Here is a 19543-nt window from a genome sequence, read left to right as displayed (position 1 = left end):
CAAGGGGTTCTGTAATGCTAATTCCCATTGAGGCTAGGGTGGCCCACTTTACTACTGGCGTACGATTGCGACATACTGCACAATTATTTTCTACTGCAATTATTTATTGATAATTCACAGTAAAACAAGGATGTGATATTTACGTATTAGTTACTTTTAGTAGACATGATACTAGTAATTGGTAATTGATAGATAAATGGGCCTTGTTGGGTCGGGGCTTTTCAGACCGGGCCTTTCAAGCACTAGTCCGTTTTGGTTGTGGGCCTTTTTGGTACCGGTCCGTTTTGACCCTGATAGATTGACTTACGAACTGGCCTGAGCAAATGTGACAATTTCAGGGGCGTAGCTACCATATAGCAAGTTTATGCAAATGAATTATTTTTTATACTATGGATTAGGTAGGGGCCAAGAGTCAAGCTTTGCATAGGAGCCCAAATAGCCTGGGTACACCACTGAAAGTTTTGTTATTTCCGTTACTAATATCCATTCTGATGAAAACTGATATAAATAATACAGAGTGTATGATAAATTCTAATGACGGGGGAGGCGGGTGGTCTAAAGCGCTCGTCCTTACAGATCACTTAGTCCTACAATGTAAGACATAGCATGTTGTTTCTGGTTTAGTGCTATCACCCCCCCCCCACACACACACACACATGGGTTGGTATCGTTGCTTACAATTTACTTGTTATACGTGTACTATATAATAAGTAGTAGTTATTATATGGTACGTGAATGACAGGTCAGTTGTAACCAGCGATACAAGCCCCTGTGATCACCCCCAGAACAAAAATATCGGGTGATGTGTCTTACGTTGTAGGACTACAGATCACTTACATTGCACGTTTTGAGTGCGAGTCTTCGCTCGACCAACGTGGGTATGTGAGAAGTTTCCTCGTTGGCCGATGATTCTTCCTGGGGACTTCCCGGGTTCTTCCTTCACCAACTATATTGACCGCCATGTACAGGCTATCATGTCCGGAAACATTTCGTCAAATCCCACACAGCAATCCCGTATAACCCGGAGTTCATAATGTTCGTCGTCAGTCTGGTATTTCCGGAACCAAAGTCTAGATTTTGAGTTTAGTAAGTGATTAAACTTATACGGATGTCCTCAAATATTATCCTGGTAGAGGTAAACAAAATATGTTTTCATAAAGGTAGATTGAATTCTGTGAGCAAATTTTAACCTTTTAACCGATCTATTTGTGTTTCTAGCAATGCCTTTTTACTCGACTTCGAGCACTATATAAACGTTTTCGTTGAAAATTTTTTATTTTGGCAGATGACGCAGTTTGTCCAGTTTCATTTGACTCGTATTATATTATTCTAGGGCACACTCAGAATTGAAAATTTGAAAATTTGTCAATTGTGAAACAATTGTTTTTAAAGATTCCATAAAACAAATAAAAGCAGTACATACACGAAAATAGTACAGATATAAAAAAACAATGGGCACAAATAAGGAAACACTGATATTGTACATGTTGAACGTACACGAACTAAAGCTTAATGATATATATGCGAAGAGAAGAAGATATTTAGACTATTATGTGTCTAACATGTCACATAGAAAGCTAAACATATGTAACTGGAGGTGATACAAAGTTGAAATGTGCAGTTTATAATAGGCAGGTAAAATTTAAATTGATGCCAACATTCAGGCAAGATATTTATCAGAGAGGGCCAGTCCATATAAAATATTTACTAAGTCAACAAGAAAATATTTAATGGACCCGAGAAATTGCATTAAGTTCAGACAGAAAACAATGCTGCTCCTAAAAGTTGTAGGTTAATTCCTGGTTATTAATGTACTTGACACATTCATATATGCTAGTACATAACTAAACCATGACGTGTTGTTTTTGTTTGTTTGATTTTCTTGTTGTTTTAGTCTTAATTTTTTTTTGAAAGTTGGATTTTGACCAAATATGTTTTACAACAATACTTTAGTCCACCACTTTAGTATAGTAAATGTGCAGTTTATAATAGGCAGGGAAAATTTAAATGGATGCCAACATCCAGGCAAGATATTTATCAGAGAGGGCCAGTCCATATAAAATATTTACTAAGTCAACAAGAAAATATTTATTGGACCTGAGAAATTGCATTAAGTTCAGACAGAAAACAATGCTGCTCCTAAAAGTTGTAGGTTAATTCCCGGTTATTAATGTACTTGACATATTCACATATGCTAGTACATAACTAAACCATGACATGTTGTTTTTGTTTGTTTGATTTTCTTGTTGCTTTAGTCTTAATTTTTTTTTGAAAGTTGGATTTTGACCAAATATGTTTTACAACAATTCATTAGACAACCACTTTAGTATACGTGATATATGTCAAACATGTGATCAAAGGATCATAAATATATTTGTAATATTCACCATTAATTTATAACCATTTTGTAAATAAATATAATTTTTAAAACTATTTTGTCATGAATAATGAAAACATTGTTAATATCATTAAAGTCATAAGTTTTGTCTTGGAATTTCCATTTAGTCCTTAATGACAGAAACTACTGACATACCTATACAGTGAAAAAGTGCCAAGATATGCAGCACAGGAAGAAAATACAATGGTAACAATGGTAAACTGGTATATTTCAAAATCCCATTAGATTTATTTAATTAGCTGATTTCTTCCTGTAATTTTGGTTTGAAAGTTAGGTTTTTGTCTACTGTAATACCTAGTAAGTAGTCACAATTCCCACATTTTGCAGCTGATGTTCTGTAGAGTTTAAGAGATAGATTAGTGTCAGCAGTTTTAATTCTTTTTTTTTGTAGAACATGGGAGCACAGAGTTGATCTTTACCAAAGTGGAGACAGTTTGTTGCCATTCAGACAATCACAGGTATTAGTAAGCTTGATTGCAGAACTAATATTATCTTAACATTATTATTATCATAACATTTTCATTAGGAAAGTAAACTTCCTATTCTTAACCATAACTTTGCATGCACACAAATCAGACATTTTGTTCTGCTGATGGCATTACCTATCTACTTGAGTAATCTAACCACTGTTAAGCTGACTACTTTTGCTTTATAAATAAATTTCAAAGATAATAGCCATTTTATGACAGCTTGTTGAACCAAAAAAAAAACCCAAAAGGAATAAATTGGTTCTCACTTTCTAGATACATTTTGTAATAAAGAATTTACTTATTTGTCTCTCCTTGGTTAGGGTTTTATTTATGCAATGCTGAATGAAGGCTTGTAGTGATTTATCTATATGTCTGTTTGTCTGTCTGACTGTCTGTCTATCCCTAACATTTTTAATTTAATGTTTGCAGTATACATCACTATCTTGCTTTAATTCCTCTTTGGATTACTTAGAGCAGGGGTTGGCAAACTACGACCCACGGGCCGCATGCGGCCTGCCAAGGGCTTTCATGTGGCCCGCCAAGGGTTTTCATGTGGCCTAGGAACAAGTCATCATTTGCACTGACTCTGTTTATGTTACTCTGTTTATCAAATAAATGTGCTTCATTTGAAGTTTAACTTTTCAGATATTAACAACTGAAAATTAATTATGATGTTATTTAGAAAAACCTTCTGTTTTTGCTATTTCAAATATTAATTATTTTACTTAATGAACTATGCGGCCCGCAACAAGGTGTAAATTTGTGTATGTGGCACTTGCACTGGAAAGTTTGCCCACCTCCAGTCCATGTCATTTGTAGTAGTAGTACTGGTTGATTATGTTTTTCTCTGATAAATATGTATTAGGCATAGATTTTAAAATGACAAATGTGAATCACTTCCAGTGAGTGACATTTCTGCAGAATACCTGTTTCTCTGTTATATTTATCCTAATATAGCATATTTATGAATCTGTCATTAGTTAGAACCAGTATGCTTTTTTCCATTCTTTAGTCCTGTCTTCTTTCAGCTGTTGGACATGGATATTGAGGAAATTCTACTGGACCCAGCAAACAGACTCATTATTCAAGCCCTTCTTAAGTACCAGATACAGACACTGGTGGGTTGCCTTACACTCTGATCTTACCCTTTGATTTAATGGCTATATTATATATCCACCATTTGCAAGAGTCTCCTGCATTTTTTGTTTATTTTAGCCACTTAAATACTTTGGATGGGGATAGTGGGTGGAACCTGAAGTTTTTGAAAACAGCATTTTTTGCTCTAAAATAGCTTGATAAAATATTCTTTCTAATTTATTGCAAAAAACATATTTTGTCCATTATATTTTTTGAAATAAATTATCATCAGGTGAACAAAAAAAAAAGTTCCTAGTCCCAAAAAAAATTCCAGGTTCCATCTCCCCTGAAACTTAAATGCTTGGTCCCCAGCATTGAGCACTAATGCATTGGAAACATATATCTTCAGCAAGTTTTACATTGTATAAAATCCCCTAATGTACATTTTATAAAAAGTTATCATGGAAAAGATTTCATATGCATTAATTATATTTTATTGATCTTGGGAGTAAAATTAGATGGAAATATTAGGAACACCCAAAATTACTTTAGGTTGTATTTTAATGGGTATATAAAATGGATATGATGTCAGCTCTAGAAGATGATTGTTGGTGTCTTTTAGCTTTAGAAAAAACTGTAAGATTTTGGTCTCACCTTTGATGAATGTTGCAATAGATGAGACTTGGTAGTCACAATGTCTGTTTACCATAACAGTTCCATATGTCTTGTATGGTCAACATCGGGCTACATTTTTTGGTTTTGGAATCTCTTTTTCATACTGGCTTCAGTGTGATGAAAATCAGATCTCCACTGTCCTATGTGATGATCTGACAGCAACCATTTAGGAGTCAATCTGCCATGTTCTAGTGACCTTTAAATTAGTGAATGGAAATGCTGCTTTTAGAAATTTGAAAGTGAGTTAAATCGTTCGGCAACATTGATGCTTTACAGATATACTACTCAGCCTTCTAAATGTGAAAATATAAGATGTCATCTGGTTGGCTGATAAAATTAGTGATTATGATAATTACATAAGTCACCAGAACATGCCCCCCCCCCCCAAAGTGGTTGCCATCAGAGCTTCATGTAGGACAGTGGTGATCTGATTTTAATCAGATTGGTTTATCATCCACCAGTGTTTGAGTTTTTTTTTTTAAAGAAAAGGTATTTTCTGTTTGCATCATTGGATCATCATCAGATTTAATCTAAAAAAAGTCAAAGTTCAAGGCTATTGGAAGCAATTGTTGAAATTTTAGGTGAATGTAAAATATTTTGGAACTAGCATTACTGTTGCCATGGATGAATTGTGATCAGATGTTTAATATCGGATATAAAATATTGTTGCTGATGTGGAGGTCAAAATGTCAAAGGTCATGGTCAGAGTGACATTTTTACTTAGTGTTTAAGTAACGTGTGATGCATCGTTGGCAGGACATTAGACTGTGGACCAGATTGACAATGATCAGTGGAACATCCATGAGGGTTCTCACACTTTTTAAGCAGAATCGTCCAGGTCCTTTTCAGGTTTTGTCCTAGATTGAATCTGAATGGAATCGACTACAAATTTGGTTTCCCTAAAATATAAATTAGACATATGACTACATATCAATAAATAAAGATACCAATAAGGAGTTGACTACAGGGTAACTAGTCTGCTTGATAATTCCAATTACCTGAATGCTAGGATAGACTATACAAATATGTTTAGGGCAACAACCCAATAGATCCATCCAGTAATTGTACCTCAATTGACTTAAGAGTTCCACGACCTCCAAATATTCTGGTAAGATCTCACATGCATTGTTAAATTCATGATCAGTTTAGTTTTTACCCAGTTATATATCTTTTCTGCATTGTTACGTATTTAGGCTCAAATAAACAGTAATAAAAGAAAGAGTGAAAACAACAAGCTTTGAAAAATTTAATAAATAATTTATTTCCCTGGAAAAATACTGTAAATACTGTAAAAATGAAGAAAATGAGAACTTACGGTTTTAAGAATCAAATCCAAAAATAATCCATGAATACAATTTTAGAAGTGGTAATAATAAAATGTTCTAATGATTTCAAGTTTGAGTCCCCGCAAAGAATCCAAGATCGAAGGCGATGACGTATGCTGTATCCTGTATTGTGTTGAAGTCTACAGTACCTTGTAGAAACACAAGAAATAATCTGGTGTTTGAATTAATGAAATTTCTTTGTTCAAGAATTCAGCATGAGTGCTCAAAATATTTCCAGAGAAATGAATTAATCTTTTAGAATCCAAATTATTTTGAATAAAAATTAACTCCAACTGACACAACAGACACTTTCCAGTGTAAAAGCCCAACTGAGATTATTTCTCTAAAACTATGGTTATGCAGTAATTTTGAGGTGCAGAATTGGTTCCCGTATGAGGGTAACATGATCATGTTTACATCACATACTCAAAACATGGACCTGATAAAAACCAATCATTTTACTCTAAGAATAAAATTTTAAAAAATGTTGTTTACTTCACTAAAAACTATTTACAAGCCTAGGGTCATATGTCCAATGCAGCCTCGATTTTACGATTATCATTCACACATTAAAAATGAATTTTAAAAAAAGAAGCTGTTTACTTGCCCCCCCCAGTTAAGGCCAAGAACTAAGTCAAAATTAGAAACAATGTTTCTAATATTAGGTATTGATGAAAAGATTCAGGTCAAACTAAATTTTCTGGAAAAAATTAAATTCCTAGTAAATAAAACTACATTATTTTGACATATAATGAAATTAAAAAATAAAAAGATTTTAAAACTTACAAACAATTAAATCAGATATAAATGAAATCAAATATACATAACACTTCCACCCATAAAGAAAAAGAAAGATTTGTATGATAAAGATTTTTTTATACTACAGACTAATTATATTTGAGGTTAAAAAGAACTCATATAAATTACACACAATGTACATGAAATAATACATTGTTATACATGGGGAAAGTGCATCTGCTATTAAATTATCTTTTCGCTTGATGTGCCTGATGTCAAGATTATATTCTTGTAATAACAAACTCCATCTTACTAGTCTTTGATTTGTAGTTTTCATCTTGCTGATGAAAGTAAAGGGGTTGTGGTCGCTAAACACAATAATTGAAGAAGGAGTTGAACTAAAGTAAACTTCAAAATGTTGCAATGCCACTATCAAAGCCAAACATTCCTTCTCGATTGTTGAATAATTTCTTTGGTGCTTATTTAATTTCTTAGAAAAATAGCACACTGGATGATCAATAACATTTTCAACTTCTTGAATGAAAATTGCTCCAACCCTAACATTAACAGACAGTATAAGTGATTAGCTGAAATTTGGAGCTGTAAGAACTGGCGTGCATTTAAGTATGGCTTTTAACTTGTCAAAAGCCTTCTGACATTTTTCAGTCCAAAGGAACTTGTTTTTCTTACTCAATAAATTTATCAGGGGTTCAGCAATTATAGAAAAATTGGAACAAAATTTTCAATAGTATCTTGCCATACCTAAAAATTGCATCAGTTTTTATTAACAGGCACAGGAAATTCAGAGATAGCCTTCATCTTTGCATCTATAGGTTTAACCTGTCCATGTCCCACGATATGGTCTAGAAAAGTTCCACTAGCATGGCAGAACTCACTTTTAGATAATTGTCAAACATGCATCTGTGAGTCTGTCAAAGAATTTCCAAATTGTTGCTAAATATTCTTTCCAGGTGTCATTGGAGATGATAGATGTAAGCATCACAATTGTCTAGACCAAAGGTAATCATATTGATGAGATGTTGAAATGTACTTGGCAACCCTTTCATCCCAAACAGCATTACTTTATATTGGTAATATCCATCAGGAGTCACGAATGCCGAAATTTCTTTTGCTCTTCCGTTAGTGGAATTTGCCAAAATCCTTTCAGAAGGTCAAATCTAGTGATGTACTTGGCATTCCTGATCTTATCAATACAGTCATCGATTCTTGGTAATGGGAATGAATCTCTTTTTATCACACTATTCACCTTGCTATAATCAGTACACATAATGTTTTATCTGGTTTTGGAACATGTATGCATGGTGAACTCCAGTCACTTTTACTGGGCTCGATAAAATCATTCTTCAGCAAATACCGAATTTCTTTTTTCAAGTATTCCTGTTTAAGAGGGTTCATCCTGTATGGGTGTTGTTTCACAGGTTTGGAATTTACAATTTCATTGTCATGAAAAATTTTGTTTGTTCTTGTGGGAACATTTAGAAATAAGTGCTCATATTCAAATAATAACTGTTTGAGTTCATTTCTTTCTTGCTCTTGTAAATGTGAAAGTTTCTGGTCCAGATCTTTCATAATTTCTGAATTCTGAAGATTTGTCACTCCAGTATTAGTAGAATTCAGTTATATCACTTAAATCTTCACTGAGTGGGACATGTAAACTAAATTAATTGCATGTTTAACCTGGCTCTTTCAATATACCAGTACTCCTTTAGCATGTTTATGTGGCAGAGTTGTTTTTGTTTATGCCTCCCAGGATTATTTATGATGTAATTTAAATCATTTGTTTTCCTGTCAACTGTGTAGGGACCATAATACTTGGCCTGAAGAGGATTTTGTGGTATGGGCAAGAGAGCCACGATTCTATCACTAGGCTGAAAACTCCTTTCCTTCGAGTTTTTATCATATCTTGATTTCATTTTTCATTGAGTAAAGTGCAGATTTGCTCTTGTGACCTTACAAACCTTTGACAACTTATACTTAAAATTGGAAGCATAATCAAGAAGATTAATTTCAGTATCTTCATTAGAAAGAAGTTTCTCTTTCAACAACTTCAATGGTCCATGCACAGTTTGTCCAAAAACCAGTTCAGAGGGACTGAAGCCAAAAGATTTTTGAACTGATTCCCTAACAGCAAACAATAATAAATGTATGCTTTCATCCCAATCTTTACCTGTATCAAAACAATATGATCGAATCATATTTTTCAAAGTCTGATAGAATCTTTCTAATGCCCCTTGGCTCTCAGGGTGATAGGCAGAAGATTTGAATTGTTGGATGCCTAATTCATACATAACTTGCTGGACAATTCCAGACATGAAATTTGAGCCTTAATCAGACTGAACAGATTTGGGAAGGCCAAATTGAGTAAAAAACTTTATCAAAGCTTTTACTATTGCTTTAGATTTTATATTCTCAAAGGAATTGCTTCTGGAAACTTTGTCGACGCACACATAATGGTCAACAGGTATTGGTTACCAGACTTGGTCTTAGGTAAGGGACCAACACAGTGTACCATAATTTTACCGACTGTTTCATCAAAGGCAGGAATAGGTTGTAGTTGAGCCTTGGGAATTTTCTGAGTTGGTTTTCCTACCATTTGACAAGTATTACAAGATCTACAGTACTTACCAACATCACTTTTGATTTTTGTCCAGTAGAAGTGAGTCAAGATCTTTTGATAAGTCTTATTAATCTTTAAATGACCAGCCAAAGGTGTTTCATGGTCCAGACTAAGTATTTCCTGTCTGTAAGGTTTTGGAACTACAATTTGATAGTTCACTGACCACTCATCACCAGCAGATACCTCGGGAGGTCTCCATTTTCTCATAAGAATTCCATTTTTAATGAAATAACAGACAGGAACTTCTGTAGCTTCAGTTTCACTAATGGTCCTTTGAAACAAACAGCAGATCTCAGGATCTTTTTCCTGTTCGACAAGTGATTGTCGTTTGTCACCTTGGTTAGAATAAAGAGAATGTTTAGTTAAATGAGGATCACTGTGATGAGTTCCTTCTGATTGATCCAAGCAAGGAGTGAAAGTGACCTCATCAAAAACTGACCAATACATGTGTCAGCTAAAAGAATAATTTCCTTATCAACATCATTCTCAAGAGCTTTCTTTGCCATAGCGCTGGTAACTGCACAAGCTGGAAATAAATCAGGGAAATCTTTTTCAATTGGATCAATTTTCTGATCCAAGCAAGGCTTGTCAGTTACAGGTGGATTAACCACAACCTTGTCTCCAGCTAAGTTGTTGCCTAGTAATAAATAAATGCCCTCATTGGGTAAAACAGACACTGTGTTGACTGTCACAGGTCCTGAGACTAAGTCTGATGACAAATTTACACAATGGAGAGGAACGTTAACAATGACAAAGCCACACTCTACTCCCTGAATAAGAACACTCATTAGAAGAAGACTTCTCAGAAAAAGGCAAAGTACCTGACAATAAAAGACTCTGAGAAGCTCCTGTGTCCCATAAAATTTTAATAGGGATAGGATTGGCCGAATCACCTAAGAGTGATATAGAACCCTTCGATATGAATGGTTCATAATTTTCCATAATCAAATCAGACTGGCATTTGTTAGTCCCAACAAATGTATTGCTTTCAATACATGACCGTGACCTTGACCTCTTAGAAATAAGAGCATTTGGAATAGGTCTGTCTTGATTCTGATACCTATTTTTCAATTTGTAGCAATCAGAAATAACGTGTCCTTTTTTCTTGAAAATGGTACAGGTAGGAAGAGAAAAAGATCTTGACTCAAGCTTATCAGAAGCTTGATTTTTAGAAGTTGTGCCAGTTTGAGTTTTAGAAGGGCTTGTATTAGACTGAAATACTTTTCCACCAGAAGGCTGTTGAGTAGAAGTCTTATTTAAAGTTAAAGAATACTCATCAGCAGCTTGAGTAGCATTTTCCAAGGTTTCATTCGTCAAGATAAGACTTAATGTCACTATGAACAGTTTTTGAAATCTTCAAGTAATACAAGTTGTTTGAGACTTTCATAATCTCCCTCAACTTTCTTGGCTAAGCACCAGCTATCAAATACCTGCTCTTTTCCCCTAGCAAATTTGGCACGAGTTTGTCCAGCTTCTTTTCTATTGTTTCTGAATTTTTGTCAATAAGCTTCAGGGACTAACTCATAACCCCTTAGCATGCATTCCTTTGGTGAACTGACATTGAATTGTAAATATCACTAGCCTTACACATTATAATAATTGAGTCCAATGCTCCCTTGGTCATTTCAAATTTTCAGCAACTTTTTCAAAACAAGTAAAATATTTGTCTACTTATTTTTCTCTGAAAGGGGGCACTAACCTGATATTCTTTGCAAGATCAAAACTTAAATTTGGATTTGAAGTGTGAATATGCTTTTCACTTACCAGTTCCATTTCTTTCATTCTACATTGATATTCCCTCTCTTGCTTCTCTTTCTCCAGCTGTAAATGCATTTGCTCTTTCTGTAACTGTATTTGTTCTTTTTGTAACTGCATGTCTTTTTTTTTCTCTTTTCTTCCTTTTCTAACTGCATTTGCATCTGTTTTTCTTTCTCTCTTTCCTCTTTCTCAGATTGTAACTGTATTTGTTTTTCTTGTAACTGCATTTGTCTTTCTTTCTCTTTTTCTTCTGCTTGCAAATGCATTTGTTTTTTTTCTTTATCTGTCTGAAGTTCCAGCTTCCTCAACTCCAATTCCATCTTGTATTTTGATTCTAATTCCTTCATTTTTATGTCAGAGTCTGATACTGACTTACTGATCAAAACCAAAGCACTTATATCCAAAACATTCTTTTCTGGCAAATACCGAACCAAAATATATTTTTTTCTTTTTTTGTTAAGGAAGCCTTTACCTCAGAGTAATCATATTTGCTGGCAAGTCGAATCAATTCATCTTTTTTTTTGAAAAGATCTAATAGTTCCATGGGTAGGATTTGAAGGAAAGATTACCACGTTTGATGACATTTTAGAAAAAGCTTGCTGATTTCACAAAAATTAAAAAAATAGAGGAATTCAAATTTAAGTTTTCTGAAATATTCCAGCCAAAATTCAAAATAATCCCTAGGACAAGCACCCAATTCTTATGTTAAGTGTTTAGGCTTGAATAAACAGTAACAAAAGAAAAAGTGAAAACAACAAGCTTTGAAAAATTTAATAAATAATTTATTTCCCTGGAAAAATACTGTAAAAATGAAGAAAAAAAACTTAAGGTTTTAAGAATCAAATCCAAAAATAATCAAAGAATAATCCACGAATAACATTTTAGCAGTCCTAATAATAAAATGTTCTAATGATTTCAAGTTTGAGTCCCCATGAAGAATCCAAAATGGAAGGTGATGATGTATGCTGTATCCTGCATTGTTTTGAAGTCTACAGTTCCTTGTAGAAACAAAGAAATAATCTGGTGTTTGAATTAATGAAATTTCTTTGTTCAAGAATTCTGCATCAGCACTCAAAATATTTCCAGAGAAATGAACTAATCTTTCAGAATCCAAATAATTTTGAATAAAAATTATTACTCCAGCTGACACGACAGACACTTTCTAGTGTAAAAGCCCAACTCAGATTGTTTCTCTAAAACAATGGTTATACAGTAATTTTGAGGTGCAGAATGGGTGCCCATATAAGGGTCACATGATCATGTTTACATCACATACTCAAAACATGGCCCTTTTGAAAACCATTCATATTACTGTTAGAATAAAATTTTTAAAAAATTTTGTTTACTAAAAACTATTTACAAGCATAGGGTCACATATCCAATACAGCCTTGATTTCATGATTATCATTCACACATTAAAAATGAATAAAAAAAGTTGTTTGCTTGACACCCATTCAAGGACAAGAACTAAGTCAAAATTAGAAACAGTGTTTCTAGTACTTGGTATTGATGAAAAGATTCAGGTCAAACTGAGTTTTCTGGAAAATATCAAATTCCTAACAAACTAAACTTCATTATTTTGATATATAATGAAATTGAAAATCTTAAATCTTACAAACAAATGAATCAGATATAAATTAAATCAAATATACATAACAGCAATCAAGTCATTCCTTGTTTTTGTCCTTAATTGATCAATATTTGCACAATGAAAGGACTTTTCCCAGTCAGGAACAAGCACATTCATTGTCTCTTCTCTTTTTCCAATATCACAGCATTGTGAAAATCCTGTTCCTTGGGGATGAAGAATCCACTGGTCAGGGTCACAGATGAATTATTGTTTAGCATTTTGGACTAATGGGTTGTATCTTCTGTCTCTGTGCAGGTTGAAATGATTGTTATCAGATTTCAGTTTGAAGGTTGAATTGACTGTTATCAGATTTCAGTTTGAAACATATTAGTTTAACAGGAGAATGAGATGATTTCAGGTTTAGAGGTCAAGGCCACATGGACTTTTTGATTATGTGTTACATATTTTTATCTCAGTTTATAACATGTTTGTGTGAATGAAGTTGTGTTAGAGGCATGAAACTACATGTATAAATAGCATTTTTCACATTATGGGGTGGTTAGTTTAACAATGACTAAAAATCTGTATGCTCATTTTGTTCTATGTCATTCACTACCTTTGATATTCCTCTGTTAGTTACTACTGTACCTTTGATATGTCTCCATTAGTCACTACTGTACCTTTGATGTGTCTCTATTAGTCACTACTGTACCTTTGTTATGTACCTATTAGTCACTATTGTACGTTTGATATGTCCCAATTAGTCACTACTGTGTCTTTGATATGTTTCCATTGGTCACTTCTGTACCTTAGATGTCTCTATTAGTCACTATTTTACCTTTGATTTGTCTCTGTTAGTCACTACTGTACTTCTGATATGTCTCTACGAGTTACTCCTGTAACTTTGATATGTTACTATTATTCACTACTGTACCTTAGATATGTCTGGATAAGTCATGCAGTACCTCTGATATTTCTCTATTAGTCACTATGGACCTTTGATATTTCTCAGTTATTCACTAATCTACCTTGGATAGTTTCTATTTGCCACTACTGTACTTTGGATATTTCTCAATTAGTTACTATTGTACACTTGATAGTTCTCTATTAGTCACTATTATTCTTTTAATATTTCTCTATTATTCACTGCTGTACCTTTAATATTTCTCAATTAGTCACTACTGTACCTTTATTTCTGTTATCTCTATTCACCAGGAATGTTTTGTTTTTGTTGGATTTAACATCACTTTTAACATGTTAATAGCATATCATACCAAGGGAATGGGATTGGGAACTAAGTGTCTTTCCAATGGACACAATGAGGCAGCCAACATGGGATGACCTGGATGGGTATTGAACCCATGACCCTTTTATTACAAGTCTGATGCTCTACCAACTGAGCTAGTGTTGCTTCCTTCCTGGACAGAGAAGAAACAAATATGATAGGTTATGTTTGTGTTAATTGCTTTTTTAAATTTTTTAACTTTTCCAATGAGTTTTGAAGATTTCATATTAAATGCTTTTTCATAATTAACAAGGGCTACTTGACCAGGATTACTGCTTAAGTGGTGCTAACTATTAATGCTTGACACAAGCAAAATTATGTAGCACATGTGATATCCATCCATCAGGTATTCAAACACCATAGTCATGTTAAACTATCACTATGACTAACTCAGTATTTGCATGTGCACTTGATTGACTTTTCTTTCTTATTTATTGGAGTGGAATTGATAATCTTAATAATAATAAATAAACGACTTTATCAGCTGGGTCAACCGAACATTAATAATAAGTATTAGAACCCATCTTCATGTTTATAATTATTATAATTGTTATTAATATTATTATTATTGTTATTATTATTATTATTATTACTATTATTATTATTATAAATATACATGATTCAGCTGAAGAAACTGTCTGAGACAGGTGTGGAAACATTGGTTTTAACAGCCAGTACTGAGGATAAAGACCATGGATACCTTGGATCTGAAAAGGGGACTGACTTCCTAAATCATGTGAGCCTAGAGGGGGTCAGGAAACAGTTCCTTCATTTCTGTGCCAATACAGGTCACTATTGCTTCTTTATAATATAACATAAATGTGTAGCTTGTAGAAGTCATCATTAGGGAGAGATAAGGACTTGTCGCCATTTCCTTTTTATAAAAACACAAGCTCCAGTAAATGTTATTCCAACAGAGAGAATTTATGATGACCTTGTTTATGCCTCTTAACTAAGAATGTTTAAAAATAGTAAACAGTCATTATTAGCAGACCATTATGATTGATGCTTACGGAATACTATTAGCTCATGATGGAATACTATTACCCCATGATGGAATATTATTACCCCATGATGGAATATTATTACCCCATGATGGAATACTATTAGCTCATGATGGAATACTATTACCCCATGATGGAATACTATTACCTCATGATGGAATACTATTACCCCATGATGGAATACTATTACCTCATGATGGAATACTATTACCCCATGATGGAATACTATTACCCCATGGCAGTTTATACAGTCAATTGTCATAGATGTTATTAGAAGGTAAAATTCTTTGGAGATAAACAACTCTCATTCCACAGAGAGCTAGACAATAGCTGGATTCGTTTGTGTTGCTATTCATTTGCTGTGGGAAAGCTAATTAGACTGATTTGTTCAGGTAAAGTATACCATTAGGCAAATCAGAGACTTGTTAAAGAAACAACTGACCTACCATTAGGGCAGACATAAGCAAAATCTACCTATTGGCATTGAATATCATATAAAATTAAAATGTGTTTTATGTTGACACTTATTCATTGTGAATTAGTATTAATTATTTTTAGTGCCAACTGAAAATTTAATGACAAATAGTTGAAAAATGTTTTTAGACCAATTGAAATTTGTACACGATATATGGTGGCATTTGAAAAGGTGATTTAGGCCTGAAAGTCCATCTTGCTGTCAGTGTGCCTAAATGATATGATGATCATACCTTTGCCAGCAACAATACTGGTTGGTGGTCCATAGGTATTGGCAAGTTTGAGTGATTTGTTAATAGTTGTTACACATCAGTGCCTTACATAAGACTGTTGAAGTCATCTTTTTTAAAGATTATTGGGGTAGTTCTTAATAAGTGGCAATGTTTTTTTTAGTATTTTGATTCATACATGTAATAATGATTGTAATGTTTGTTGAATGGTAAACTTATGAGCATTTCAGAAGTGTGATTCCTTTTTGAAGTGAATATATTGAAATGCAGATGTCATCTGTCATCATGAATGACAAGGTCTGACAACATAAATGTATCAACTGAAGTAACTCAACATGCACAGATGCATGGTGCAGTTCTTAATGATGTGTCCAGGTTTTAATGTTGTTTCCTTATGAACTCTAAATTTTTAACTAGTCACATGTGTAGGTATCTTAGAGGTGTCTATGACCTATTAGTCTTTGGTATGACTTGGCCGGGGATCGAACCCACAAACTCCCACATCTGAGGCAGACGTTCTAAACACTAGGCCACCGGAGCAGTCATCTTAGAGTTGTCTATGACCTATTAGAACTGCTGCTTAAAGTGTGACAATACAAGATTATATCACAATACTATTCGTGTACAGCTCTGAGGATTTTCAAAGCTATGCTACTAGTGTCTAACATTCAATCCACTGGCTTGGATACTGCACTGTTGTAAAAATATGTAAGTTTTCTTAATGGTACTACTGCTAAATATATGTACAAGAAAAAGAAAACAACTAACAGCTATCAGTGCATCTTTCCTGCCAAACGGATTATTTATCATAAAGTGATATTGAATTTTCTGGTTCAAGGTTATCAGAATCAAATTACCTGAGTTAATTGCACAGTTTTGCAGGTGCGACAATCTACCGATTCATTAACACTTAGTTGGGATATTTCAAAAATCAAAATCACGTGGCCCTCAATGGAAATTGGGTCTGCCAGTTGTTTGAAATTAATATAATAGCAGATATGTGAGGATTTCCTGTCTTTCCTTTTTTGCCTACTTAATAAGCATTTCGGTCAACAGTGTTAATGTTTGGGTGGATGTCTGTGAAAGTCAGATACATATCAAGGTTAAACTGACAAACCTATAGATGCAAGTATGATACTGTGTTATTCTGACAAACATACAGATGCAGGCAAAATACAATGTTACAATGTCAAATACACAGTTACAGGTGAAGCACAGTGTACATTAACAATCATACAGATGCAGGCAAAACAGTGTTCTTCAGAACACATTTCTATGAGGTATAAGAGAAAGTTACAGTTCCATTATATTTGTACAGGATTACTTGCAAAAATGTGAGTTCTTTCAGTTAGTAAATAAATCAGGCCCCTTTTTTGTGATTGTTTCTTTCCCATTTCAGAATCAGAGAAAAAGTCCAGCACCAGTTTAGTAGCTGATGCTCCTTTACCTGGGAAAAATTTCCAATTGGAGTCCTACAATAGATGGATCCAGAGACATAAAAAGATTAGAAACACCAGCGCACATCTTGAAAGAATCTCATCCCAGCCATGTGCTGACAATTGTGAAGATAATGTAACAGAACGGAACAGATCCAATAACACTGAGTCTCAGAGAAGAATAAGCCCGTCTCTAGTGATTGATAGGACAGATCAAAAAGTAATTGATGAGTGTAGCAAATGCAAGAAATCAGAAAGCCAAGAGAGGGTTAGCAACCCAGTGGGAACTGAAGAAGACATTGACAGTAGGGCCAATTTTTATGTGGGTGGCAGGCAGAAAGATTCAAATGTCTTGACATCTAATAACATTAATGATTCTGATCTGGAAATGCTATGTGAAACAGTCTGTAGAAATATTTCAAAAGAGACTGAACATGACAAATCAGCATATAAACCTGATGAAATTTATGACTCCTCAATCAACAAAGAAAGAGAACTGTGTCACAGTAACCTTAATTTCAGTACAAGTCAAAGAATTAATTCTGTATGCATTGAGAAGAATGATAGTTCTTATACTGTTTCTGCTGCAGGAAATGACTCAAAACTTGCAAATGAACAGGAAGCAAGAATTAAATCTGAGCCAAATGACCTTGACCTTGACCCTGACCCTGACCCTAGTGACATGATGTACCCTAATGCTGAGTTAGAAACCAAAAGATTAAATTGTGATTTCACTATGAATGAAAACAGTGAATGCATTGTAAGTGTGAGCAGTGTATCCACTGTAAGTGAAGGCAGATTGTCTAGCACCAACTGTACTAGAGTGAATTCAATTAATACTTTAAATAACTGTGGCGATATTACCACATCCTCTGCCTTAGTGTCTGATATACTTTGTGCTTCAGAGTTTCCACTGAATTCCAGAGGAGATTCCACCACTAAAGTTCACCATATTATCAATTACAGAAATATGAGAAATGACCTTGCATGTTCAGAATGTGGTCAAATGTTCAACAAAACTCCTAGTTTGATTCGACACAAAGTGCGGAAACATTCACCACAGATTTTTGAATGTCTCGTTTGTGCCAAGAAATATGGTTATAAAAGTGATCTGGACAAACATTTTAGAACACATAGTGGAGAAAAACCTTATGCATGTTCAGTTTGTGGAAGGGGATTTGCAGATAGTGGCAATAAAAATAAACATGAGTGTAAATGTAGACTTCATATTAGAAGACTATCAATGTCAGAAAGAGATAACTTTTTTTAACAGAGTCAGGGTTCAAGCAACAAGGCATTTTGAAACCTTATTTTTTTTTATTTAGCAAGAAAATATAAGACTCTGTACCCAAAGACTTGGACACATCTTGCATTTTTATTTTCATACAGAATGCATTAAAATAATTAGAGAGAAGGGTATGCAAGTTAGTTACCATTTCGTTTTAAATGTTTAGCTTTTCATTTATTGTGTAGTAGATCACATAAACATGTACAGGTGAGGTTAATTACACATACTGTCAGTGACCTCAGTGGTTTGAATGATCATGATAATGCAGTATGCATGTGCTGTCCAGTACATTTATAGAGGTTATTTGAAAACAGCCTTGAAATGTTTTGGACTTGGTCATTTTTATTGACAATACAAAATAAACTGGATGATTTTGTGACAGTTTTTTAAATATTGTTACCCATTAGCGGTTACAGTAACCTAGATAGCACACATGTCGGGCCAACTTTGGTGGATAATTGCATAGTCAGTGTTCTGTATAAGGTGTTGAGCCAATGTTGGACCATTCTTTAATTGCAGACGTTGGAAAAGCACCGCTTGTAGTTGGGCCAGTGTTCAGTAGTTGTTCTAACATTCCAAGATGGGTCAACATTTTTTTGTGGTTGTAATGCTGATATAGGGGTATATGTGTTGATTGAATGTTGAGACAAGATTTTCCAAGTTTCATATTTTATACCTTAAAAAGTCTGCTGCCACTTCTGTCTGCACACATCGGTATATCTTTTATACATTTACTGATATTTCTAGTAGCTGCCATTCTTTTGGTGATATGTACATGCTATTTCTAGATCAAATCCTGGTTGGGGATTTGTAAATCCACGGGGATTAACACAACCCCCTGTCCTGTCACCATTTTGAATATTGCACTAGATATAGCTGTTATCAAATACCAGTAATTGTCTAAACTGTATACAGGTCTGTTCCAGAAAGATTTGCCTGCAGCAAAATTGTACATTTTACTAAAGAGGTGACATCAGATCCACATATCATCCATTAGTATAAACACAGATTTATCCTACTAGTTCAAGACTTGATCAGTTTTATATTAATATTCCCAGTTTTGTGGGCTGTTGTGATGGATTATATAGTAGAATGGAGTGAGAGGGATCAAATTTAGTATGTTTCAGGAGGATGAAGATATTATGAAAGTTTTGGTTTCTGGAGCCTGCAGGTGAGA

At 34.1% G+C, this 19543-nt stretch overlaps 1 protein-coding gene across 1 annotated transcript; it reads left to right on the top strand.

Annotated features, from left to right (window-relative positions):
- Positions 1-1130: 1130 nt before the first annotated feature.
- LOC149794211 (uncharacterized) lies at positions 1131-18742 on the top strand. Its single transcript, XM_089968320.1, has 5 exons — positions 1131-1160; positions 2790-2856; positions 3881-3986; positions 14560-14722; positions 17042-18742. Exons 3-5 carry the CDS (start codon positions 3906-3908, stop codon positions 18346-18348), a joined length of 1551 nt encoding a protein of 516 aa, XP_089824446.1. The 5' UTR covers positions 1131-1160; positions 2790-2856; positions 3881-3905; the 3' UTR covers positions 18349-18742.
- The last annotated feature ends 801 nt before the right edge of the window (positions 18743-19543 follow it).

Source organism: Sinohyriopsis cumingii, chromosome 8, assembly GCF_028554795.1.
Source record: "Sinohyriopsis cumingii isolate HCF-2022 chromosome 8, ASM2855479v2, whole genome shotgun sequence".
Lineage (NCBI taxonomy): Eukaryota > Metazoa > Mollusca > Bivalvia > Unionida > Unionidae > Sinohyriopsis > Sinohyriopsis cumingii.
The sequence above is the reverse complement of the archived record's forward strand: the minus strand, read 5'-3'. Positions and strand labels throughout refer to the sequence as shown.

Excerpts from the sequence above, each read along its gene's own strand:
- LOC149794211 (XM_089968320.1), top strand. The coding sequence starts at position 3,906 with ATGGATATTGAGGAAATTCTACTGGACCCAGCAAACAGACTCATTATT. Across the intron at positions 3,987-14,559 it reads AGTACCAGATACAGACACTG|CTGAAGAAACTGTCTGAGAC; the intron begins GTGGGTTGCCTT and ends TACATGATTCAG. Across the intron at positions 14,723-17,041 it reads TCATTTCTGTGCCAATACAG|AATCAGAGAAAAAGTCCAGC; the intron begins GTCACTATTGCT and ends TTCCCATTTCAG.